The 25835-nt window shown below is 41.5% G+C and overlaps 3 protein-coding genes across 40 annotated transcripts in view; 1 reads left to right on the top strand and 2 right to left on the bottom strand.

Moving 5' to 3' along the window:
- The window catches only part of LOC139929162 (uncharacterized), a 383413-nt gene that overhangs the window by 328586 nt on the left and 28992 nt on the right, over positions 1-25835 (bottom strand). The gene's annotated exons all lie outside the window — the stretch shown is intronic.
- creb3l3a (cAMP responsive element binding protein 3-like 3a) lies at positions 116-5469 on the bottom strand. Of its 2 annotated transcripts, none has more exons than XM_078285822.1 (10): positions 5449-5469; positions 4836-4956; positions 4402-4620; positions 3753-3886; positions 2685-2795; positions 2463-2569; positions 2129-2197; positions 1755-1839; positions 1022-1115; positions 116-432 (listed from the first exon to the last, which is right to left on the bottom strand). In XM_078285822.1, exons 1-10 carry the CDS (start codon positions 5467-5469, stop codon positions 116-118), a joined length of 1278 nt encoding a protein of 425 aa, XP_078141948.1. The 2 variants fall into 2 exon arrangements, with proteins under 2 accessions (XP_078141948.1, XP_078141947.1); XM_078285821.1 differs by having other exon boundaries at positions 4402-4645; positions 4840-4956.
- The window catches only part of celf5a (cugbp, Elav-like family member 5a), a 175555-nt gene continuing 174992 nt past the window's right edge, over positions 25273-25835 (top strand). For 35 of the 37 annotated variants that reach the window (XM_071908373.1, XM_071908359.1, XM_071908370.1 and 32 more), the window contains exon 1: positions 25312-25669. In XM_071908373.1, coding sequence (XP_071764474.1) covers positions 25312-25669 — 358 coding nt within the window. Of the gene's footprint in view, positions 25670-25835 lie in introns of all 37 variants that reach the window. The other 2 variants (XM_071908338.2, XM_071908336.2) reach the window with 1 other exon arrangement.

Below are 25835 nucleotides of genomic sequence, written 5' to 3'. Positions count from 1 at the left end.
TGATTAATATCTTATTTCCCTGTCGGTGTAAACAGCAGCCCCAGATAACTCCCTGCTCTAACATCAGGAGGAAGAGGAAATGGGGAAATCATGTTGGGAGATTTTCCTCCTCTCTTTACATGTCATCAGCGTGTGGCCGCAGCCTGGCGGGGCGGTGTGGATCCAAGGTCACAGTAGCTACGCGACCAGTAATGGGGTCTCCATGGAAATGGCTGATCTCTTCTTCCTGACTGCTGTTGTGAGACATGGACTCCAAATTGGACAGTCCTCGGTCCACTCCCAGCTTCTCCATCAGTGTAGTGATATCGTCCATGCCCAGGTCTCCTGGGAAATGCCGGCTCAGAGATTCGGGTTCGTCATCAGTGGAGAATGGGTGGTCCGCGACGTGCAGCACACGGGAGGCCTGGAGGTTGTGCAGGGACCGTGACTGGACTGTATGAGAATAAGACACCAAGGAAAGATAAACAAGTTCAAACCTCTGTGGACACCTGTACATATGTGTTTTCTAGCGGTTGTCACGGCAGTGTGTGTGTGTTTGTATGCCGAGTACATCAAATAAAGACTGTAACCCTCTACTGACTCGTACCTTGGTGTTTGGCATGACAATTACCCAACGTAAGTGCAGCATCGATTGCTGTCTCAAAGCTGTCAAGCAGCTTATGATAACAAATTCTACTTAGTGCGCTGCAATTCCCAATCTTGCATCATGATTAAGCAATTTGACATTTTGGGGGTCCTGAGGGGTTTTGGGAACTTTTTCCAATGAAGTCCAAAAACAAAATAGTTCTGAATTTGTCAGAAACCCTTGATGAAAAAAAGGATTAAATAAACATAATGATAATACTTGGCCTTGGTTCTCTACTTACTGACTGTGATATTTGAAGTTTAAAGATAACAGCAAGCCCCTACACAGGCAGAGTAAGTGACTGCTGTGGTAATGAGCTCCCCAGCTATGACAGGGAGGAGGCGGATCAGGTGGCAGGCCGGCGCACACAGCTAGTTGGTGCTGAAGGTGACTTACTTCTGACTGGACTGAAGTCTCCTTGGCTGACCTTGGTGTCGGAGAAGGGCTTCAGGCTGGGGAACAGGATCAGGGAGAAGGACAGCAGAAGCACCTGAGGGATAGAAAATAAAGAGCGAGGGGACAGAGAGAGCGAGAGAGTGAGAGAGAGAAAGAGGCCAGGATGGATAGAAATCACAACATTCATGCTGAGCTGATGTCAAGACCCTGTTGTCTGTTTTACACAGGGATGAACATTCACGGATGGCTAGAGGCTTGGATATTCTCGCTGTGAATACGCTTTTGGGCTGTAATTAGCAGAGGAAACACCAATCTTTCTGTTGTTGCACACTTCCTTTGGTGCATAGTATTACCCTCTGTGGGAATTCAAGCTCATTCATATTCATAGATTAGAGGTTTTGTAAATTCTACTCTGTTTATGTAGCCTCAGGTCTTGTGCTTGATTCCATTGGAATGATCAAAGGGAATAAATGGCCCCCGTTCAGACAGTGTATTTTTCTTTTTGGGGACTGCGTCCATTTTTGTGTCCATTGTGTCAACTTGTCTAGTGTATAGCCATCTAGCTTGACTTTATGTAGTGAGATGTCTTTATATGTGTTGGTGGCAGTGGCTAAATCAACTGTAATGGTTATTTGGCTTGTCATGAAAGTGTTTTTTTTGTTAGTGGCTGTGTCATATGGTGAGCCTGCGCCGTTTGTTTATTTGCCTGGCACACACACAGAGAAGCCCCTACCAGAACACACGTCCCAGTCTGGGCTGGCTTGTTAGAGCTGTTCATGACCAGAGCCTGGAGCCTACGCAACTGTTCCATTAGTGACCTGTAGAGAGAGAGAGAGATAGAGAGAGAGGAAGGAGGAGAGAAAGAGGGAGAGAGAAAGACAGACAGAAAGAAAGGAAGGAAGGAAGGAAGGAAGGAAGGAAGGAAGGAAGGAAGAAAAAGAGTTGATAGAAGAAAAAAAGAGCCCGTGTTAATGAGGGTGTGGGGGAGATAGGATGCTAAAGGGAGTTTATAAGCGGAAGACAGTAATTATAAACATTGCCATGGGGTGACAGAGGAGTGAGTGATTGGACATCAGAGAGTAAGAAATGAATATCAAAATCCCTCACGTGTTGCACTTCTCCAGCTGGAACACTTTCCTCTGCAGCTCTTGGTTGTGTGCGTTGCAGGCAGCCATCCTACAGAGGATAATATCCCCAGACAGTGGGGAGCAGGACACAGTGGAATCACTCAGAGACAAACAATGTATTTTTCTCTCTCGTTGTGATGCCGCAAAAACAATTCAGTGAATCAAAGAATTTATTTCAAATCGTGCTACTCTGATTCAGTCAGTGATTTGTAAGTGGTATCAGCTCCACCTTTGCATATTACTCTTGTTGTTTAAATTGGCCATAGAGATCCAGCCTCTATGTACTGTGTATTTTACACAGCCAGTCTTCTTACCTGCTCTCCAGCCCATCGATGTACTCCTTCTTCTTCTTCCGGCTCTCCTGGGCGGACTGCTTATTGCGTATCTTTCTGCGGATTTTCTTCAGAACCCTCTCTTCATACTGATCGCGAGAGAAAGTAAATATTCCATTTTAACCTCTGCAGCACAAACCCTAGGGAGCTGTGACTTGTTCTTTTGTTGTTTTCACTGTTTAACCACAATCAGTACAAGTTTACCTTTGTGAGTGGAAGTTGGCTGGGTAGAGTCACCCCCTCCTTCGCTAGGAGCTTCTTCTCATCCTCATTGAGAACCAGCTCTTGAATGGACTGTTGGGATGGCTGTGGGGGCTAGAGGTGAGATACGAATACTAATGTGTAAAACATCATCACTACTTGACTGAACTTTCTCTCTGCCCCTGCTCCTCTTCCTCCTTTTCCCCTCTCCCTCGCTCCCAAGATCCTCAGAGGAAGCAGAACGTAGTTAAACGAGTGCTGACTATCATGCTCCACCTCCATCACTCTCATTTCATGCCTACCTCAAAGCAATTTTACTATCTGAACCTTATTTGGATTCTGCCACTCTCCTTTATTTTATTAAGTTATGCTAGAAAGATGGGATCAACATCTGGAGTGTGTTGGAGTCCGCACTCCGCACCACTGAGTATCACTCCTCCAAGCTCCAAAAGCTCCACCACACAACAAACACATTATGCTGCCTGTGGTAATCCTCCGTATTTACTGATCTGTTTACTTCTGTCGTTATGGATGATTTCTTTGGGACCCAACTGACAATGACAAACAACATTCATCATCAAATTTTCTGTCCACAAAATACAATTTAAGCATACGATTGCATTCTCCTTGCTGTTGAGAGGTCATAACTGTAGCAACTAAAATCTTCTCATGTAGCAACTAAAAAATCCACTTCTACAGAATACCAACTTAAAAGTACATTTCTGTGTATTCTCCTTTTCGCTGTCAGAATACAAAGTAGGGTGTAGCTGAAAAGGTTTGCAGTGTGCTCAGAAAGCCCTAGATAAACAAAAGTTAAAAAATAGGTTTTCACTTGCAATTCCAGAGGCTTCGCCCCCTAGTGACTCCAAGATTGCTATTTCAGTGAGCGTAGTCCCCCATTCATTTTCCCCTGAATACACATGCATGCACACACATGCACGCACACACAAACTCAAACAACAGGTAAACAACATGTTTTGTGCAGGAGTCAAACATCCATAAGACATCCCACGCCCCGCACCCTCCACACACACACACACCACCATCTACACCACATCAGAATACACTTACTGGCTCCGGTGTGCCAGACAGTAGCAGATCCTTGACAGTAAGAGGGAAGCCAGAGGACAGCTGGGGTCTGTGTACATCAGAGGGATATTGTGTAGCCCCAGTCCTGCCTGGTGGGAAACCAGGTTCCCAGCCATCTGTATCCACAAGAGACAGACAGAAACACAAACATACACACACACACACACACGTTCATGCACACACGTACACACACACACACACAGATGAAGATCAATTAGATGTGCTAGAGCCATTGTTTGGATTCTTATAAAAAAAAAAAAAAATAGACAAAAATGACATCTGCAGCCTAAACACTGCTCAATTATCCACCGAGTGTGTGTCGTCCCTGTGTTTGACATCTTGTCTGCTATCGTACACAACAAAACACACAACAAAAAATTCTTCATGCTATTGTATTTTATCCCCTGTGACACAGGACAGCCAAGGAATCATAAGCAGCAATTTGGCCAAAGAGATGACTACTAGGAGACACTAATTCTTCCATTTCCCCTCCTTTTTTCAGTGATCACTGCCTGCTTACCACTCTCATTGTAAAAGGCATTTAACATACTATAAGTAGTAAATCATAGTATCATAGTATAATCACAACCAAATCAGTTCTGTATGTGTTCTGTATTAGTTTGTGACTTACTGATATCAATGGAGAAGTTGGCTTCCAGGGCTGCCTTTGTTTGGGGCTGGGGGCTCAAGTACTGGGTCTCCCCAGGGGGGCTCTCAGGGCGCTGAGGGCTGTCCATGTGGTCCGACGGGGGGTCCTCACTGATACCACTGTCGCTGGGGGAGGGGGACCAGAGAGGCGAGCCCGACACAGAATCGCTGCCACTCAAGAGGGCATTCAGAAAGTCATTGTCTGCTTGTGCGGCTGGCTGCAGCATCTGCTGAGTGCAAACCCCAAGTACTATTATTAGTCTGTCTGCTTCAGATGAGAGCACTGTGACAGAGAGACAGGACTGTCTATTAAAAACAGATGAAGACCTATAGAATCTGACAAGGAGGAACTAGATACATATAGCAAACAGCCATCTGTAGCCTATATGAGTGACATTAAAGAGCCCATGGTCTCACGCACATTTGGGTCCTGGACTGGCCAGGTGTGATGGTTGTCATGGTGTCCCGTTTCCTCGTAACGCAGGATCCCATCGTTTTGATCAAACAGCCAGTCAAGCATCTCGATCCCATCACAGCCCTGGGATGAGATCATGCCATTAATGACACCACACAACATTTTGTCTTCCCTACCTTCACAGAACCAACGATAACAAGCGAGTAGGCCAGTAGAGAAACTGTAAAAGACTTCATATACTGCCACAGCTGGGGACTGCTGTTTTATTGGCAACATTTCACCATGACCCTCCCTGACAACTCTATACTGTACAATATGTTCCTCCAACCCGTGTGGATCAGTAGAACATTTTTATAGAGTTGATACCTGTAATATTCATTTCCTTTCGATGCTGTTCAGTTAGAACTGTAACAGTTTAATTATATTCAGGTTGAAAACAAGCCTTCCAACAGGCATTAAGCAGGTATTCTTCTGGAGGCTTTAAATAGATTTGCTGTCAAACCTGAACTTTGCTCTGTGGGACATGCAGCCAATTTCCACTGCCCTGGTAACCTAAACTGGCCAACTAATAAATAATCCAATAACAAGACAAAATTCTGTTACAGACCCATTTACCTGATCTGAGTAGTGGTCCATTATTTCTCTCCTTGGGCGGCACACTGAAGAAGCCCCCGAAACTACACAAATCCAGTTAAATGATCTGATTTACTTTGTTGTGGAGTAGCTGTGCTCCAGACCCTAAAGAGTCTCTATTGTATCTCTCAGCTCTTGTTCTCAGGTCCAAAGTTTAAACTCCAACACAACACACCCAGTCAACTAACCAGCTTTATCCCCATTGGCTACATGAGAAGATAGCATCTGATTGGTAGCAAAGAGTGGACCACTAAGGCAATTCACAAGTATATCCATGTGGAGACGGAAAACATTTAAGTCTCCACTAGAATGTACAAAATTGGAAAGTTCAAAGTTTGTTCTTTCTTTCCTTTTGTTTGATAGCATATTGACAGGAAAATAGATCCGACCTTTGGCATATATTCATAACACACTGAACATACAATAGCCAGTCTGGACCACAGAGTTTGAGCTAGGAAATGGATAAACATTATCCGGTGACAGCCAATTTAAGAATTTTTACAAACAAAAGAAGTCACCATCTGTTTTGAAACAACACTTTATAGAGAGAAAGCATTTCTACTGCACTAATAGTACTATATAATTAAAAGAAGCTATGGTCCCGGAATGGCAGTGTTAAAAGCCTTGACTTCACAGACATCTTTATTAAACTATAGCAATCATATGAAAGATTAATCTTAATCTTAAATCAATTCTGTTTATTGAATCAGATAATATCAATTGTGTTGTTTATTGAATCAGATAATATCAGTTTTGTAGTTTATTGAATCAGATCTGCTATCAGTGTATTGTGGCAGTGTATTAAGTCCCTTTGAGACTGGATTATTTGTGGAAAAACTAATTTATTTCTAGAATAAGTGGGAATGGGGCAAATGGCCACTAATCAGCCTGTAAGGAAAACATGCACTGAACATGAATGCGCAGAAACAATATGCTCTCTCCCTTTATAATCTATGCGCTTTGTTTGACGGTATAACTTTAATGAATTGAATTAAATTAAGATAGCTGGCAGTAGGGCAGTAAGGCAGTGGATATAGGCAGCCAGCTAACTAGCTTGTTAGCTGGTTGGGCTTTAGCTTGGCATCATCCAGGCAATAGCCCAGAAACTATTAATAACACAATATCACACAGAGAATTGCCTTCGCAGTGGTGTTAGATAGGATTTGCTTGCTGGCTAACAAAGAGTTTGTTTAAAGCTAGTGTGCTAAGCTGGCTAAGTTGCTTGGCTTGGCAGAAGGAGCCTTCCAGGCTGCAGGCTCAGAGTCGACCCTGGGGGCAAAAAGACTGACAAGCCTAGACTTGCCACTCTCTTGCTGACATGATCACTAAACCCGCTCTCGTTCAGTACACTCTTACAGTACACTCTCTGAGCTCACTCTCATGTCATCTCAATGTAGAATGGGATCACTGCTAATGACCATCATGCTTTTCCTTAGAAGTATTACATCATCATTATTGCCTTATTATCTGACAGAGGAGGGTTCCAAAGGGCAAAGGCTCCGCAGTTATAGTCCTCAGTTTTTGAACATTGTCTGAATACATCTAAAAATAAATTATATCCCAGAGCTGCATCAATCTATTATTATAAGGTTTTTACGTGGGACATAATAATGTAGCTGCTGGAGTCAGAGAACATGAACATTCACTTTGGTTGAATTTTGATTAAAATTTTAACAGAATTTAAGTTTTGAAAATAATGGCTTCACTCTCATCTTCAACTTTGCATTGGAGTGACTGTTTATGTCAAGTTTTGCGGCCCCCACCTTTCTTGGTTATCAGTTACATCATAGAATTTAGAACAGAACAGTTAGAACAGTTTTTCATCTGCCACTAATGCGTCTTGTCTTCCCCGCTATCTCTCACTATTTGTCTGTGTTTGTGACCGACTCCCAATGTCTTGACTCCAGAAAAAAACGTAATCACTCTCAAGTTTGAGATAGTTGTTGTTAATCTCAATTCCAAGGCTCAGTCACAAAGTCAATGAAGCTTGGATAGGGTGAATCTTATCTTAACCTGAGAGGTATGCGAATGAAAGAACCTGTTAAAAAATGAAGCTGTAGAAATGTAATTAAACAAAGACAGGTTAGGACAAATGCTATAGTGAATGTAAGATCTCCAAGGCGAAATACTGTACTAGATATGTAAAGTGAAGTCATTTGAATGTTATATTCACGATGACGTGGGTGTTTATCAGGTCACATGTTAAATTAGATGAGGTCAGGATAGGTAATATAACTCAGATGAGGACACTCATTGCGGACAATCAAAAAAGTCCATCTCCGTGTTTGCAGTGATAACATTATACTACAGTCATAAAATGCATTGGATTTGTTTCACGAAACATATTTGTATATGCCCCAACACAAATATAATAAAACAATTATATTTTATGATTAAGTGATTAAGATTTTGAAATCACACATGGAATCCCTGAAATAATGTGCACCAATGTGCTAGAAAGAGCTAGAATATTAATAAAAGCTTGTTCCTGTATCCTGATATCCAACCAGACTGAAGAGAATGGTCTGCTTCAATTTGTTGGGGTTTCTTTACTGCTTTAGTACCCAAAACCAATTCACAGCATGACGCAGCATACAAATGAGAGGTTATAACCTCAATGACAACTGAAAGCAGCAGTCCATTTCTTTCTGTCAAAGTATTTCATTAATGTTAGGTATTTTTCATCACCCATCCTTGAGACAGGTCGATACATTTGTACATCGGCATTATGTGTGTTCTCAGGAGCATTTCGGCAGTTTTTCGGCATTGTCAGTAAACAGTGAAAATGAGATTTTTTCAGTGAAAAACAAAAAAAACGAACAATAAAAAAACAGCAACTAGGTGACCTTCTTATCAGCCTGCATCCAAAACACAGATTTCATTATGTTGATTGATGGTTAATAAATTGAGTGCATGACAACCCAACAACATCTACTCATGCAGTAAGGTATTTCACACATTTTGCTCTGCAAGTCTCCCTGTGGATGTAGGTGTTTGTGGGGCTTGGGTGCATTATGCCTAGAGCATATAGACTGATGTGAATGTGCCTCCACCTGTGCCTCAGGAGACACCCTCAAATTAATATTTAAAGGTGTCTGGAGGGATGCAGACAGATACTTGACTTACTATTACTACAACACCTATTTTCTATTATGTCAAACCGATCCATTTCAATTCCTAAGGCACTGTTTTATAAATAGTCCTGGCTGGTTCCTGTTTCAGATACCTGGCCTGCAGGACTGAGGAGAGGCGGTGCCGGATACCTGGACCAACATGTCAGGCCGACCAGGATCAGACTGGAACTACAACGGCTTTCTCCCGCCTCTTGATTTTTAATAAATAGTCAATGTAATTTTCTCTTTTGCAATTTCACTGATGATGATCTCACACTGATCATGGTAAATCAGACCAGTCAGTACATACATTTCTAAAAGAAGGAACAAAATGAAGATATTTTGTGAACTGTGCTGACTTTGGAGCAGAGGGGCTGTAAAAGGCGGCTGCTGTTGGACTAAAGCAAACAGATACTTGACTAGGAAAATAGAACAAATTACTCCTATACTGAGATCACTTCACTGGCTCCTGGTAGAATATAGAATTGATTTCGAAGTATTATTGCTTGTTTACAAGGCTCTAAATGGTTTAGATCCTAAATACATTTCTGACCTGCTCACTGGCTATAAACCAATCAGATCCCTTAGATCATCATGTATGTGTCGCCTAACTGTACCTAGAATAAAATCAAAATCAGGTGAAGGTGCATTTAGTCACTATGGTGCTATTCTTTGGAACAAACTGCCTGATGACCTGGGATCTACTACAACTGTGTCCTCTTTTGAAAGCAGTCTTAAAACCTTCCTTTTTTCTCAGGCCTTTGGCTAGTTAGTTTGTGTGTGCCTTTGTGTGGTTCTGCTCTAGTCTAGATGTGTGCGAGTGCTGTTGTAGGGGTAGGAGGGGGTTAGAAAAAGCTGTATTTTATGTATGTGTGTATGTATGCATGTGTGTGTGTGTGTGTGTGTTGTACGCGTGGCTGAGAGGGTATTTTACTTATGTGGAGTGTATTTTATATATGTGCATTGTATTTCCTTATCTGTTTATTGTCACTATTTTTGTCTTTTAATGTGAAGCACATTGAGCTTACCTGTGTATGAAATGTGCTATACAAATAAAACGATGGTTTGTCCTGGGCTTGTCAACTCAAGCTGTAGAAAGGCTGAGGACACAGAGAGAAGATAAAATAGGTATTAGCTGATATTCAAGATGGTTGCTGAATGATAAAAGTGCATCACACTTCTGAAAGTGTTCAGTTAGTTGAGAAAAAGCAGGAAAACTTTATTCTACTCCACATATGCCTTAAACTGATGATAATCTGGTCCACTTCAGTGACTACATTCTTCTGTCAATCATTTAAAGATGGAGGAGAATAAAATGAATATCAGCATGACATCACTGAGGTTGTTAAAAGTAAAGGAGGTCAGCAGGGAATTACTAATGTTATCCAAGGAAGGCAAATGGCAGAACCGACAGAAAACAGGGAACCAAGATAGATCAGAGCTCAGAACAGCATTCACACTGTCAGGTTTGTGAAGTGGTTTTGCAGCCCAGTCTGAGCCAGCAGATGATTTAAGGGAGATGTTTGAAAAATGGAGAATGATGAATCACTATGGCAGGCTGCGGAGCCACACTGTCACTGCTGCAGGCTGACAGCCCGCTGTCCAACCTGAGGGAACTGACCTGTGCTGACTGGCTGGAGGAGACACTGGCTGACTGGCTGGCTGGCTGGCAGGTTGGAGAAGAGCAAACACTGGCTGTCAGGTTGTCTGGCTCACTGTCTGCATGAGAGGAGGAGAGACTGGCTGTCTGGCCGGAGGAGACACTGGCTGACTGGTTGGAGGAGAGGAGGAGACACTGGCTGACTGGTTGGAGGAGAGGAGGAGACACTGGCTGGCTGTCTGTCTGACTGATTGGAGAAGAGGAGGAGACACTGGCTGGCTGTCTGACTGATTGGAGAAGAGGAGGAGACACTGGCTGGCTGTCTGACTGATTGGAGAAGAGGAGCAGACACTTGCTGCCTGTCTGGTTGGAGAAGAGGAGGCCTTTGGTTTTCAGATGGAGCATGCAGGCTAAAGCAAACCGTATGGAGGGAGATCAGTGCCAGCAGAGATCGTATTTTTGAAGCATACATTTGAATTTGTCTGCTCATATTGAATTGGTGAATTCAAAACAATGAATTTGAATAATACATGAATTTAACAATTGAATTTCTAAGGCACAATTTGAAATTGAATGCATACCGGTATGCACCTTTTTAGTTTTCTTTTTCTTCCTCCTAAAAATGCTGACATTTTTTTAGTCCTCTGTGCTTTAGTAAGAATATAGTGCTGCAATTTGTCTTTGCTTACCAGAAACTCTAGCTAAGGAAAATAAACATGATATGAATAAATATGTGCTTCAGTACTATGGATGGACCAGGACAGCCAACTAGGCTTATTGATTTTTTAAAAATTAATTCCTGACATGGATGTATGGTTTATTTTGATTACCAAATATGATAACAAATATATCAGAGTATACTTTACACTATGCTAGTAGTGTTTTCATATCTAATTTGATATAAGCCAATAAGGCCTACTTTGAACCTGTGCACGGCGGCATGTGACACTGCATGCTATAGGTTATACATCTTTTTTTGTGACGATGCCAATGTAGCCCAATCCCACCAATTTTGTAAAGGTTGTGGAAAGCTGTCTTAAATAAGCCCTATTAAAGTTGATTTATTATTCATCTAAAATATGTCATCACACAGAAACTGTAAACTAGACGAAGGCTGCAGGTCCGTGTTCAACACAAGCACAAAGGAAGAAATAGATCAGAAAGGTCTCTCTTTGCCCTTTTTCTTAATTTAAGAAGAAATTGTTAAGCATTCTGCCTCAAAAATGCAAAGTTCATACTTATTCTTAAGCCTATCCACAATACAGCCTAATTTAAATATAGGCCTTTCTTGAGACTGACTTGTCAGCTAATTGTTCAGACAACACACTGACTAGTCCACCTTGAAAACATTGACTTTTGCACATCCCTATTCTGTACCTTGCTGTTGTGCTTTCTTCAGTCTGGGTGGTTTGCTGTAGGATGTTTCTCCCTTGGGAAGCTGGTGTCTGTTCCTGCTCAGCCACCCTGATCTTGTTCAACGGAGCCTTTTCTTCCTCCCAGGGTGCTTGTTGTAAGAGGATTTTGGCCTTCAGGTCCTTGGTCATCATGGCGTCTCTCTCCATGGCTCGCTTCCGCTTCAGTGTGTCCAGGGCGAGGAGTAGGAAATTAAAAGTTTGCTCACTCTCTCTTGAGCTCGAACATCCCTCTCATCTCAGCCTCTCGCGCCCTCATCTCCATCTCCTCTCTTTCTTTGCTCCAATCTTTCATCAGGGCTGCAGAGAGGGCTTGCAGATCAGTGATGGTGGTGGTCATCTCTGCATTCTCCTTGATGACAGATTGTGACAAAGAAGTTTGATTTCGGTGTCCTTCTCTGTCAGTTGTACCATGCCAGTTTCTTCAACCTCCTTTGTTCTGTCCTGCATGTCATATCTTTATGATCTGTGTCTCAAATTCCCTTTTTTCCACAGTCCACTGGTTTTGTTTCTGCTTCAGGCCTTCAAGGGTAACCAAGAAAGACTTGGACATTTTGTCGTTCTCTCTGCACATCATCATGACCCTCACCTCTGCCTGTCTCACTATCCTCTCCATCTGTTCCCTTTCTTTCTCCCAGCACCGCTGAAAGACGGACAGACCTTCAGAGCGGCAATGGCCGAGGACGACTTATCCTTCACTATGGTGAGACTCCCAGTACTTTGACCAAGTATTTGAATCTTATTGTCCTTCTCTTTGAGCTCTCTCTCCATCTCCTCCCTGTCTTCCAAGGCCTTTGCAGTCTGTTCTTGCCCCTTCTGGATGGTCTGATGCACCTTCACCTTCTCCTCCATGCTCTCCGGCTCTCTCATCCATCTCTCATCATTGTTACCTGCCAGGGAAGAGTAGTAATAACATTCATAATCATGATAATAATTGTCATCAAAATCATCATATATGTATCAACAGAAAATTAAAAGAACACTTTTACAAACTAAATGAATAAAATTAAAAGTTCATCATAAATTAATCCACTTAAACTAAATAAGCAATGTAGACACGAGCAAATGCATGCATTTCTTTGAAAGTAATCAGTAAGATTGATTCTAAAATCAATTCAAAGTTCTAGTGGTAGCAAATGTAACCAGGGTGAGATTGGAGAGAAGTGGTCACTCCATATAATGCAGGTTAAAAGAGCAGATATGAAATCAATTATTTAGCAATTATTAAAGCAATATTAAATCAAACATATGGAAAAGTATGGCATAATTTTGGCCATGGAATCTGCATGTACAAATGTGCTCTGAAATGAATTACTTCTGGATTGAATTTCAAAAATGAACAATGATTGATTCATTATATTATTTTTCTACTACTAGTATAGCGGACAGATTTGCCAAACCACATGCTGAAATGCATCAATACACAGGAAAAAACATCTACTGAGTTTAAAATGTTACGGTGTAGGACCATGGTACTTCCTAGTTGTCAGCCTTCCACAGTGAACATGATGAAAGCACTGCAGAGGAAAAAGAGCTAAGCATGCATAATGCATAAATTGGATAGACTCAGTGCCTGTTGTCGATGAGCTGATATGTCACTTGACAGAGCACTATTAATTTCTCATTTGAACGCTCCACTCCACTGTGTTTCATTTTCCAGAAATTTAAGATGGAGGTCAGATGACAGCATATTCCTAATTGAAAGTTGAAAAAAGTATGGTAATGAGCTTTTGAAGCCTCACAAAACACCGTAGATTTACAGATGCTGTAGAGCAAATGCCAATCATAAACCTAAATGCCAGTCTAACAATAACTGTCACACTGTAAGACCTCTCACATGGCATGCATAATTTAGAATAACAACCAAATCTTAACAGTTCTTTCTCAGAAAACACTAATGAGAAGCCCTGTACTGCTTTAGGCTCTGAATATAATCTGGCTATGCCACAATAGCTTGGATGACAGATATGACATTTGGTGGATGTTTTTATCTAATGCATGTTGTAATAAGTGCATAAATTAATAGTATAATTGGTCCCAGTGGCATCAAACTCTCAACTTAAAGCTGGCACTTTTATTCCAATTGAATATGGCGATGTTTCACTTGTAGACTTATTCATTGGTACGTTTAACTATAAAGCTATTCTGCATCTGCTTCATCATTACTTGTGCTTTAATATCTCTAAAAAACTTTATAAAATTACTATTAAATTACTGTTAAATTGTTTTTGTTATCTGTCTGAACTGTCTGCTGACAAAGGAGCAGTCAGATATTTTGCTCCCTATTCATGAACCTCATTGCAAAATGATAAAACTGATAAAGCGAGTCTGTCTGGGTGAGTCTAAACCGATTACGGGGGATCTTGAGGTACACTCAATAAGAAGCTGCCTGTGCTTTGTTTAGTCAAGATTTATATAGGCTTGGCCCCGGATCCTGCTCGTCTGATATCAGACTACTGCCTTTTGAGCACTTAGGTAGCAAATTTTAACTTTGCTCTTACTTTTTATGTGATGTTATTGTATGTTATTGTATGTTATTCATCCGCAAATTTTGTTTTCATCTTGAGGCTTCTCTTGAAAAATAAATTCTTAATTATCCCCTAGGAGATAATGAGGTCAATATTGGACCTTTGGACCCACAGTGCAATCATTTAGCCTCAGAACACTTGGATTGTGCTGTCTGGAGTAATTTGATGGTCATTTTTTGCCCTTTTTGGTCTCCATTCACTCCAGCGGTTTTGCACCAGCTAACATAAGATAGATATTCATGTACTTCCATATTTCATATATCTTAATCATGAGATAGATATTTATATGTTTACATATTTCACATGTCTTAGTCATAAGATTTTGGACCCCAGCTGATCCTTTCCCTTTAGCCAGAGCAACCATGCTACTTGCAAACAGCATGTCAGCTAGCATGCAGACAACCCAAAGCTAAGAAGTCAACTATCAACATTCTAAAGAATCAATGTGGAAGTAATTCCATCATTTTTGGAGAGAATAATAAAGAAATAAAAATAAACAGTGGCAATAACATGAGTGTGCTAGCTTACAACTAGTCCAATAATTGTGTAACACACGCACGCACGCACGCACGCACGCACGCACGCACGCACGCACGCACGCACGCACGCACGCACGCACGCACGCACACACACACACACACACACACACACACACACACACACACACACACACACACACACACACACACACACTCATCTCATGAATACAATGAATATAAGCATTTTATCTTTTTCCCTTGTTAATTTTCCTCTGTGGGTTTCTGGTTAGGCAGCATCCTGAACCTAGAGCCTCTCTTCATATTGTAGTAGGTGGGAGGCTATTTTAAATAGAAAGCATTAAAAGCTGTCCCCCCCCCAGCTATTTCATATGACACATTTCTTTCTTCTAGAGCCACATTTCCTGTGCCTATGTTAAACAGAAAGAGGAGTACAAAGGAATCAGAAATTGTGGGCCGATTTCGAACCCACGCTGGTTACAAAACACAGTATGTGCTGTGGTGTGGAACGTTCACTGCTGCATTTCATTTGGCAAAGTGAGGGGTTTTTTCAAGAGTCTTGGCTGGGAAAAGGGTGCAAACTGGAATATTTTGCACCCATGAAGCGTTTTGGGAAAAGAGGGTTATTTGGTTGTTCTATGCAAGTTCCAAGGTTTTCTTGGAAGTTTTTCCTTGTATGCTTCAAGGGTCTAAGGCTGGTGGTGCCGGGTAGGTTAGACCATGTAGCATAGGTAGGCTGATATGTCTTGCTAAGATTTGTGTCTTGTGCTTTGTTCTGCTTCCTTGTGTTTGTCTAACATCATTCAGTTCTATGATCGATTGTTGATCATTTAGATCTAGTTAGGCTCATTCTATGTAAAGTCCTTTGAGACATGCTTGTGATAAAGGGCTATAAACAAACTTGAACTTGAGAAAGGTGGCACATAGAACCATTCTCATCAGAATAAGCTTTGATATTGTTATCTTTAATTTATTTGAAATAAGGCCTGTGTTAACCTAGTTGGAGTTGCAATTTGATTCTATTACTTTATCAATGTTATGTTAAGAAAATACTCTAGGGGAATATACTGTACTCTGGACTATTCTCACATGTAGACTCTCTGGCATTGCCCTGTTTATTCTATTTAAATTGACTGTTATTTCAATAAACACCTTTCTTTATTCCAATGTGACATTTCTTGTAACTGTGTTGATCAGATAAGGGAGTAGAAAGAGCAGTCAGCTGGATCTGAACACATGCTGACTGTAAAATAGGATGTGTGAATGAGTCAGTAACACTGACACAAATCCACACAGGTCAACTGCAGTGACTTGAAAATCTCCCTCTGGAAGGAAGGGGGTCTTCAAGATGTTTTGTTTTCTTTTTGCAGGGCAAAGGCCTCTTGAAACTTTCTGCAACCAAGTACCATTTTGGGGTTCTTTGATATTTCTAGGAAAGTTGAAAAAGGGCTACATCGAACCCATAATCTGAATAAGTTTTCATCTAGTTCATTTTTTTCATTTATTTGGAATAAATACATGATGGTGTTAACCTTGGCAGTTAAATTGTTAATTTAAAATAAGTAAAATTTCCTTTATTTTCAATAAGACATTAGGTGAGAAGGTGAAAAGGGACTTGATCCCAGGATAGGAAGGGTAGGGCTACATGTACATTAAAAGGCTGGGATCTTAACCAATACACTATCTCGGGATGTGATGGCCTATCAGTTTAAAAAAAAATAGTTTTACATGTAAACTACTTTACATGTAGTAATGTTTTTTATAAACTACTACTAATATTTTGTACATTATGGTATTTATTTAGTGGGTAAGTGGACACTACAAACCATCCTACAGACCCCTCCTTCCTTTTTGCTGTGGAAATGGTAAATATTAAATCTCACTAGCAATGTGTGTATTACTTTGGAAATTTAAACAGTTGAACACCATGTTGTTTGTGCTGTTTTTCAGGAAAATCAGCAGTGGGGCAACCCACTATTTTCTTTTGGTTTGAATTAATGCTTTCTTCTAATTCTGGGGGATTGATAGAGGCAGTTAGTATGACTTTTCACACTTGGTGTGATGTTTATTCTCTGTCAACAGGATGACACCATGGCATGGAGTTTGTTATTTAACCTAGAAAATAACTTGTAAGGCTGATATTTCTACTTTTGCCCTTAACTAAGAATTGATTTTCATAACATGGGCCTTGTATGCTGCTATTGCTATGTCTATTATAATTACTGGCTTTGCAAAGCATTTCATTTAGTTGTCTTTATAAAAATTGAAAGAATTCATAGAGGGTTACAGGATAAACTCTTGAAATATAAAGGGCCTCCAAATGGAAACAGCCAATGAGGGTTCTTAAAAGAATTATGTAATCATTCTAGATGGCACCCTAGGTTCCATGAACTTCTCTTCAAAATAAAAGGATTCTAAGTGGCTCTAGCAAAAACTTTTGAACTGTTTAAAAGGTTCTATAAACCTCAATCACAGGTTCCAGCAACAACCAGTTAGGGTTCCGGGAGCAGTCCTTTATAGGTTCTAGGTGGAACCATTTTCAGATGGCTCTAAGAAGAACTGTATAGAACATTCTAGGTGGATAACAGGGTTCAACCCAGAACTAAAATGGTTCCCCTATTGAGATGAGCTAAAAAACCCATTATGGTTCAACTTAGCCCCTTTTTTTGTGAGTGTATACAAATTGAACATGTGACATATGCAAAGATTTCAGGATACCTGAACTGAAAAATATAAATTTCCTAAAGTAAAGGTATGGAAACCATCAGTGTTTTCTACACGGATTTGTTCCTCAAGCCAAACTGGTTTCTGGTAACTAAAATTCCTCCACTACTGACTTCAAGTGGCTGACTCAGATTGCTAGAATCTGGGGCTGGACCTCAAAAATCATACACACAGTTTTTCTAGACGCTTACAAGCTCTGGGCAGTGACCGAAAGAATGAGATTGCAAATACAGGTTCCTGCACAGGGTTGCTGGGTTCAGTCTGTGACAGAGTGAGGAGCTCAGTGATCCAGAAGGACCGCTACCCTCCACCCCCCCCCCAATATAACTTGCAATGACTTGGCAAGTCCGTAGACGTAACTAACTTACCTCAAATAGCTAGGCTAGTATGCCTATAGTTTGGCTAGAATTCATTTTTTTCAGAAGAGCACTGGGCTTCATAATATTGGCTACCGCCTCTCTTAAACCTTGCCTCTGTCAATGGGATTTAATGTTGCTTAGCCAGAAAAATTGTGGTTCTTTGGCTCTGCCCTTTTAAGTTTAACTCAACCAGTGTCAAAAAAACAGGGAATATCCCCTGTATTTCAATGAGACCTATGCGTTGACAGATAACATGGACTGACGGTGCGCAGTGCGTGAAAATATCACAATGCAGTGCGTCGAAAGAGTTGAAACTAGTTGAACTTTTGACAGAATGCAGGTAAAAGTCATCTGCTAATGGACTTAATCAGTTAATGAAATCTGTACAGACTGCTTCAAAGGTTTTCGAAACACGCCCACCTAGGTGGTTTCAATGCATAGGCTACTTAATTGTCCCATGTGAACGCCACCTTCAACGCCAATCTGCATGGTTCAGGCACCTGGTAATGATAACCTCCTCCTGGTGGCTCCCATATACCTGGCACAGCCGACTGGGCGAATTCCCTGAGGCAGACCCAGGACACGCTGGAGGGACTTCATCTCTCAGCAGCCCTTGCAGCGCCTGGGGATCCCCCTGGAGGAGCTGGAGGATCTCTGGGCTGCTCTACTTGCCCTGTTACCCCTGTGATGAAATGGATGGATGGATGGATGGATAAATCTTCTAAAACAGACTGCATTTCCTTATCAAACATACATTTTGTATGATGATGTTCCAGTAGCACCCTTTTTAGCATTAAAATTTTTCCAGTGCTTACCATTTCATGTTAATCTCTGCTATGACTGCCAGTGCCATCAAACGCATAGCCTAATTTATGTTTGGAAATTGAAAGGGGTGAAAGTATTAAGATATAATAGAATTATGTGGATTTGTCAACAGCAAATGTGATATTTAAGACATAGCTTTAGGGGAACTGGCAATAATTTAATTCAGGTTACTCATTAGTCAGACTCAGATGGCCTTAAATGACTGGTAGGATATGGGAGGAAATCAGAACGGAGCACAGCTTCCATCTGGTGGTTAGAAAATGTAGGTGCAATTTAACTGAGGATCAATATCTTGAGGTCAGGGTCATTGGGATATCCCTCCTGAACACTTGGAGCAGTGAGTAGTAAGAATGTACAGTGGAATTTATTTCCATCCTATACGACAATCAAAAGGCCATCTGAAAATCACTAAGGCACCTTGTTTTTTCCTCAAGATCACTCACACACACACACACACACACACACACACACAGGAGGAGTAGCAGCCTATTCTGCCCAACAAAGGCAAACAGCAGTGACTTTTGTTCTAAACATAGACAGTTATTACTAGGCTTTAGTTTTCATATTAACACAAATCATGCCCATAAATGACTGAATAATATACATACCAGTAACAGTTTTGGTGGGACAGGAGATACAATTTGAAGTCAGTGCTGAAGTCAAGACGAATACAAACTCAAATCATAGGCTATTGTGAGGGATGGGATGAGGAAGGTTAATATTGTGAGTGTATGCCTGGGCCATTCAATTACATTAGGATGGGGGCCAGATTATGAAATTGAAATTGAAAGAGGGGTGGGTCCATACATTTTCGATTTCCAGTTTTTGATCCAAGCTCTTAAGCTTATGCTCATAAAAAGGCATCAATAAAAACCTTGAATTATCTTTATTGTAGACCTACTTTAACAGTTTAGTAAACAATTATGATGCATCCTTGGTAGCCTATGCTATTAGGCCTGGGAGCATATTATCAAACAAATAAATTAGGTACAAATATATTCAACCAGTAGTATTTCAGTGTGTTATCTTACTTACATTAAAATGGGCAACAATATGGCTAATTGGCGACCCTATTGATTTGGTCAGGGTCCACTGCAAAAGTGGTATCAAAGTTTCAGTGCGTTGTCTTGGACTGCTTGCTCAAATTGTAACCTACTCCTTTGTCACAGAAATGATTTGACTACACAGTAAACACACAGGCTTTGTTTTTGAGTGTGTTTTTTTTTTTTTTACAGTCACTGGCACAAACAAACACTTCTCTGCCCACTCTGTGTGGACAGAGGAGACATGGAGAGCGACATTTTTGCAAACAGTTTGGTTTGTTTCGGAAAGCTAGCTACCCGGCGATTCAGATAGCAGGAGAACAGACCTCGCCACAGGTTGTCTGTAACGGGCACATTGATTGTAGATAGGCTACTTCTGTTATTGGTGGAAAACTACAGGAGCATACGTTTTTATAGGGTAAATGCTCAGAATCAGGGGGCCTATTTGACATGTCTGAAGAGCTGAATTTGGCCCAATTCCGCGTAAAACAGTGCCACTGCCACGTTGATTTGTTGACAATATACAACATACTTTTTGTGTCCAGTCCTTTATTTTACTTGCCTGTGTCTTCTATTTGAACACTGCATGAAAATATTCGCTTGTTGCTCCTCGGGTGCAAATGTGCGGCATAAAATAAATCGCTTTCGGGTCAGCTAGCATAAAGAGACAGGTTCACGCTCTACAACACTGACCTGTTTGAACAAGAGGAGGAGACGCCACGTACAGGTCAGGTGCCATTCAGTCACAAATACCATGTAATCTAATTGTATGAATTGTTCTGGATAGAATTCACAAAGTACTTTTATGCTAAAACAGACTTTGACAATGCCCAAATCGAAGGTGTCATGCAGCAGTAGCTAGTTCAGATGGTAGTGACTCAGGACGTAGTCAGCCCCAGGCCATCGACGTCTTCCTAAAACAATAATACTGCAACAGTCACAGGCAGCCCATGGGGTTATATATCCTACGCCAGTGATTGTCAACCTCTTTCATATCAAGGACCCTAATTTAGTCCAGACCCCCATTTGATGAGATTTAGTCTCTCGGACCCAAATCTGAGAATATTTTTATTGTCAGATATGATTTTGTCCAGAATCCCATGACTATCTGTATTGTAGGTAGAGAGATAACAGAGAAACTATGATCAGAACAGTCATTCTTCTACATTCTCTAATTGTGTTCACTTCTTGTAAATGAAATAATGCTGAAGTTTAACAATTCATCAATTTGCTGCGGACCCCCTCGAGCGCCCTCAAGGACCCCTGGTGGTCCCCGGACCCCACGTTGAGAACCACTGTCCTACGCCTCATTTAGAGTAAACTTTGGGTGTATTATTAAATTAGGCTTCACTGTTGGCTTAGAGCCCATCAATCTAAATGTCATGCCTTCCAATTATGCTTGTTGCTCTTCTCTACAACCCAGGAAACACAGAGCAGGAGGCCTGTTGCAGGAGAAGGTGCTGAACATGAACCAAGAAGAATCACACAGGGCATCCCCATGCAGGAGGAGGAGGCCATGTTCTAGGTTTGGGTCTAGAGCAAGAACCAAATAAACCAATCACCATGAACCTACCAGAATCAAGTAATATCTCCAGTAGACTGGGAATATTAGGAGTTTGAGTGGCTTTCAAACTTTTTAATCTGTTAATGGTCACTTAAGGCATCAGGAGATGATTGGAAAGGCAAAATTTGGGAAAATTGAAATTTTTATATTCCTAGCATACAGTTCAAGTCCCTCTTTTCCAAAAAGCCAGTTCATTTAGTCTATAGAGAGTGAAGCAAAGCCGGTGTAATTATCTATAGGTCAAGAGAGGATTACCAAGACTGCTTCTTACAGTGAATCCAATCTCAAGTGCCAATTCTCTGTCCCCTTGCCCCTAAAGACGACATGCACTAACCTGAGTTGGATTTAAAAGCGTGAGATTGGTGTGTTCATGTGCTTGTATAGGCGTATGCTTTTAAATCCATGTCTGGTTTTGGATGAGTGTACACAGGGACAAGGATAGAGGATTTAGATGAGAGGCAGGATCCAGGTTCTGGGTGCAGGTCTTTTTCTTTTTTGTCAACTCAGGATGTGAAGTTTCATTGGAATTAAGAAATTCAAACTTTTGACAGGGAATACCGATAATAATGATAGATACTCACCATTTTTATTATTTGCTGGCTCCATATTTAACGGAGCCTATGGTTCTAATGGCTTATGACTCAAATCTGTGTTAACAGATTGGAAAGACGCGCTATGTTAGAGTGTCTCTCTTCCGTGGAAAAGCTCTGATCGATATCTGAGAGTTGTGCACTTCCCAGACCGGGGACCTGAGGCCTGGAAGGAAAGGTGCTCTTATCACATCTCATCAGCCTATTAAGCCAGCGGTCCATAAAACTGTCTCCAGTGTGATATGCCATCATCACATCACACCCTAATTTTCTTGAACAACACCTTACAGTTGAGCGAGCATGCTTTGCAATGCATAACCGAAGTGCAACGGTGAATTAGGCACTGGGGGACACCTCCAACCCTTTCCGCTTATTAAACCACAACTATAGTTTCAGAACTTTTCCGTGGCAGCCCAAGCATAGAAGAACCTTTCTCTTAACAGCAAAGTGTTCCACACTCTGTTTTGTCTTTTCACAAAGTTCATATTGAGTTCCTCGTTCATTCACTGACTCCACTAACTCATAACTAGATAGCATATGGCAAGTTAAATCGTGTGTGTGCATATGTACTGTATGCTCGTGCCTATGTGCATTCCTGTGTTTGCACAATATGCAAGCGAGTTACAGAATGTGTGAGAATAATATTGAATTTGGGTAATTAGGAAGTGTGCGTTTGTGTGTGTGTGTGTTTGCCTGTGTCTGTCTGTATGTCTGCAAGTGCACAGAGAATGCAAAATGAATCCCCTAGCTGTCTCCTGTCTCTCCCTCTGGGCCTCCCAACCTTCCCAGGCTGAACAGATCAAGCCAGCCTGCCTCCCTTCCAGGGTCCAGCCTGGTTAACAAGCAACGCCAGCCAGCTAAATTGTATGTAACTTTTTAGTTCACACGAATAGTGTGGCCTTTATTGATTTCTTGTCTCTGCCTTCAGCTTGGCGAAACACTAATGGCAATGGTCAATAAAAAACCATGAAGTGGAAGTTCTCAATCCCCCTCCCCCTGTGTTGACCACATCCCTAAAAATAGCCACTCAACCTCCTTCAGAGGCTGGTGAGCCAGTGCTGTGACAGCTCAGTATTCTTATTCAATAAGAGCTGCAATGCATGTTTGTTTGTTTCCTCACTACAGATGTAAGCAAGCTAACATGCTGAGCCATCCACCAAACGCATCTACTTTGACTCCTGTCCCTGCCAGCTCCCATTCAGATGGCCAGCCAGATTCGGTGAATACCCTGCCTCTTCTAATCAATAAATATACTTTATAACATGATCAACAGAGCCCAAAATAACAATGTGCCTTGCATGCAGAGATTGAAAAGGAACGGCAGTTTGGTAACAAGACCAAAGGTATCTTGCAGGGCACCCTGGGACCTGCTGCTTGAAAGAATTACATTCACATTTCAAAAGAACATGTTTACAATAACCGATGCCCTGTGTCTGTGTAGCTACCACCCACTGTTTTATTGACTGGTAATGTCAATGTGTATTCCTGCCTGCTGCTGTCTCTCCCTCTAGACTTGCACTTATTGAACTTTGCAGAAAGAAATTTCATGAGCACAGTTCAATAGAGCTGAAATTATTCCCTCATTCCACCCAATGAAAACAACCAGCTATTCTGCATAGCACATGTCTTTCTTCAAGTTTTTCAACCCTGCACCTTGTTGGCCACAGTGTTATTTCTCTAATCATTTCTGTGTCTACAGCATACCAAGGCCCTTTTGAAAGCAGACCTTTCCTTCCCCCCATCTACAGGTATAGCGCTAAACCCAGAGCAGTGGAACCAGCTGAAGGCAATCCTCCCAGACATTGACGCAGCCATCCGTAAGTTGTAGTTCTAGGACGGGACCCCTATGGTGCTGCTCTTCCACAGTAACAGAAGCAGCAGCAGCCAAGACAGCCCAGCGGTATCGATTCACCTTGCAGCCTCGAGTCTGTTGTCACAGACAGTATATCACTTTATTTAATCCACTGTTAAATACGCTGTAATTAGAAATCTGTCCAGCAGATGTGTTCAGTTAAAGGGTGGTTTGTGGCTAAGTCGCAAGTCAAACTACCCTGTCTATTGCCTTAGTTTTGTCTGTAGTTAAGTTTTTATTTCAGTAAGGTTTAAATGAGAATTTTATTTTGATGATGGATTTGGATCTGAGTGCTGTTGACAGTGCCTGTAAAGAGAAGCTAAACAATGCAAATAAAGCCCCTCATGGGGGATTAGTCTGCTTGCTATTAGAAAAGTACTTACAATAAGTCTCCTAATTAAGCATGTTGTGCTTAATGTTTTGCTGGTCCCTTGACTCAATCTAATGACCGATTGCCAATAGCAGTAGAATTTGCCTATAAATAGAGCACTTGCCGCCAATAGCAGTTACAGCATGTAACCAAAGTACCAGATAATATATTTTAAAAATCTATCGTGCAAAGTAGCAGAGTCCCATGCCAGCTGTATACGTCACGTGTCATAAAATTATGCAGCAATTTTTATAAGCTTCTTAAGTCTATGAAATACATGTTATACTGTATAATACAGTTTCAATGGGAGTTCTTGTCCCTTTAAGTTGAGTAAGCACATTTGAACATTCACTGTCTGCTCTTTAAACCCTCTGAAAGCATGACTGACTGCCAGACAGAGTCCACTGTTCCATCCAGCTAGACAACAGAGCTACAAAATGAACTCCAGCCTCTTGTTGGGTTCCAGAAGAGGGAGCAAGAAGCCTGTATTGTTATTGTTATTTCAACCAGGGCTAACTAGGCAATATACAAATAAAGCAGTGGTTGGTGAATGTCAGAAACTAGGCAGGCAGTACAGTATGGGATGAATAGCCTACTTTCCATTACACAGACTACCAATGTAAGCAAAAGTCCTCATGAGTACTTACATGTGTTGGTATTGCCAAAACAAACTTTCTGTGATTCTTTTTTGCGTATTGTTGCCAACAGAAATTACTTGGGTCTTTATTTATTAAAAAAACGAGCCTGCAACTCCCTTTTACTGTAGCTCTGTTGTTGAAAAGAAGCTATTGAGAGCCTCTTTATATCTTTATATTAAGAATGCAGACCTACATTTGAGCAGTGCAGCACACAGTTTCTCTGTGGGTAGGCCTCAATAATTCAAATCTGAGGAGGTACACAGTGTTGGTGGTCAGAGGCCTTGTGGATATAGTTGCATCTTCAACATTTATCCTCATACCAGTGTTGAGCTTATCTTAACATCTTATGAACTGATATGCATTTTATTTTTTCAGACCTACTGCATGCTTTGGCTTGAGAAGGAAGGAGAAAGTTGCACAATACTTAGCTTATTTTCTATATGCAAGTCAGAGCCATACTTTTCAAAAATCCATGCCCATAATGCCCAACCTAGGCTGAAGTACTTCATAAATGACGGTGGGTGTCGCTCCAGAGTGGCGAATATCGCTCTTTTGCGCTTATTCTGCCACTATCAACCCCCTCTGCCTTGTACTGTGTGTGCGTGTGTGTTGTGTGTCGGATAGAAAGTCAGCCTGGTTTCCAGCTGAGTGCTTGCTCTCTCACAGTGTGTGTATGTGTGTGTGTGTGTGTGTGTGTTGTCATTATTATCCACTCTGCTCCCAGCTCAGAATGGCCAGATTCACTCAGACTGAAACAAGAAGGCAGCACCATCCACAGCAGCCCCAGCCCGCTCACTCCAGCCTGGTTTTCACCGGACCGGGGGCACCACCGACCCAACAACCACTACTACTTATCCCACATCAGCACCAGTACCCTCAGATCACATTTCCGAAACCCATGAACGGGTCAGAACCCATTTCCATTCATCCGGAGAGCGGCAACATGAAAGACCAAGATGCCATTAAGCTGTTTATCGGGCAGATACCGCGGAACTTGGAGGAAAAAGACCTGAAACCCCTGTTTGAACAGTTTGGGAAAATCCACGAACTGACAGTGCTTAAGGACCGATACACCGGCATGCACAAAGGTAACGTGTCCCCCCTCGAACGGCTGCGAGGCCCATAGCCTAATAATTGCCTATAATTAGTTGTGCCTTTTGAACAGAATTGTGTTGAAATTGTAACTCGGAAAATATGCGTATTTTCCTTAGCCTAATGTCACTTTTTACGGTTTTTTGTGTAGGCTTAATCATT

Source organism: Centroberyx gerrardi, chromosome 9 (assembly GCF_048128805.1).
Source record: "Centroberyx gerrardi isolate f3 chromosome 9, fCenGer3.hap1.cur.20231027, whole genome shotgun sequence".
Lineage (NCBI taxonomy): Eukaryota > Metazoa > Chordata > Actinopteri > Beryciformes > Berycidae > Centroberyx > Centroberyx gerrardi.
This window is presented reverse-complemented; position numbering and strand designations above follow the sequence as displayed.

Coding starts and splice junctions, on each gene's coding strand:
- creb3l3a (XM_078285821.1), bottom strand. CDS start 5,469: ATGGACCACTACTCAGATCAG. Junction 4,957..5,448: donor TGGACCACTACTCAGATCAG/GTAAATGGGTCT, acceptor ATCTCATCCCAG/GGCTGTGATGGGATCGAGAT. Junction 2,570..2,684: donor GCCAACTTCCACTCACAAAG/GTAAACTTGTAC, acceptor TCTCGCGATCAG/TATGAAGAGAGGGTTCTGAA.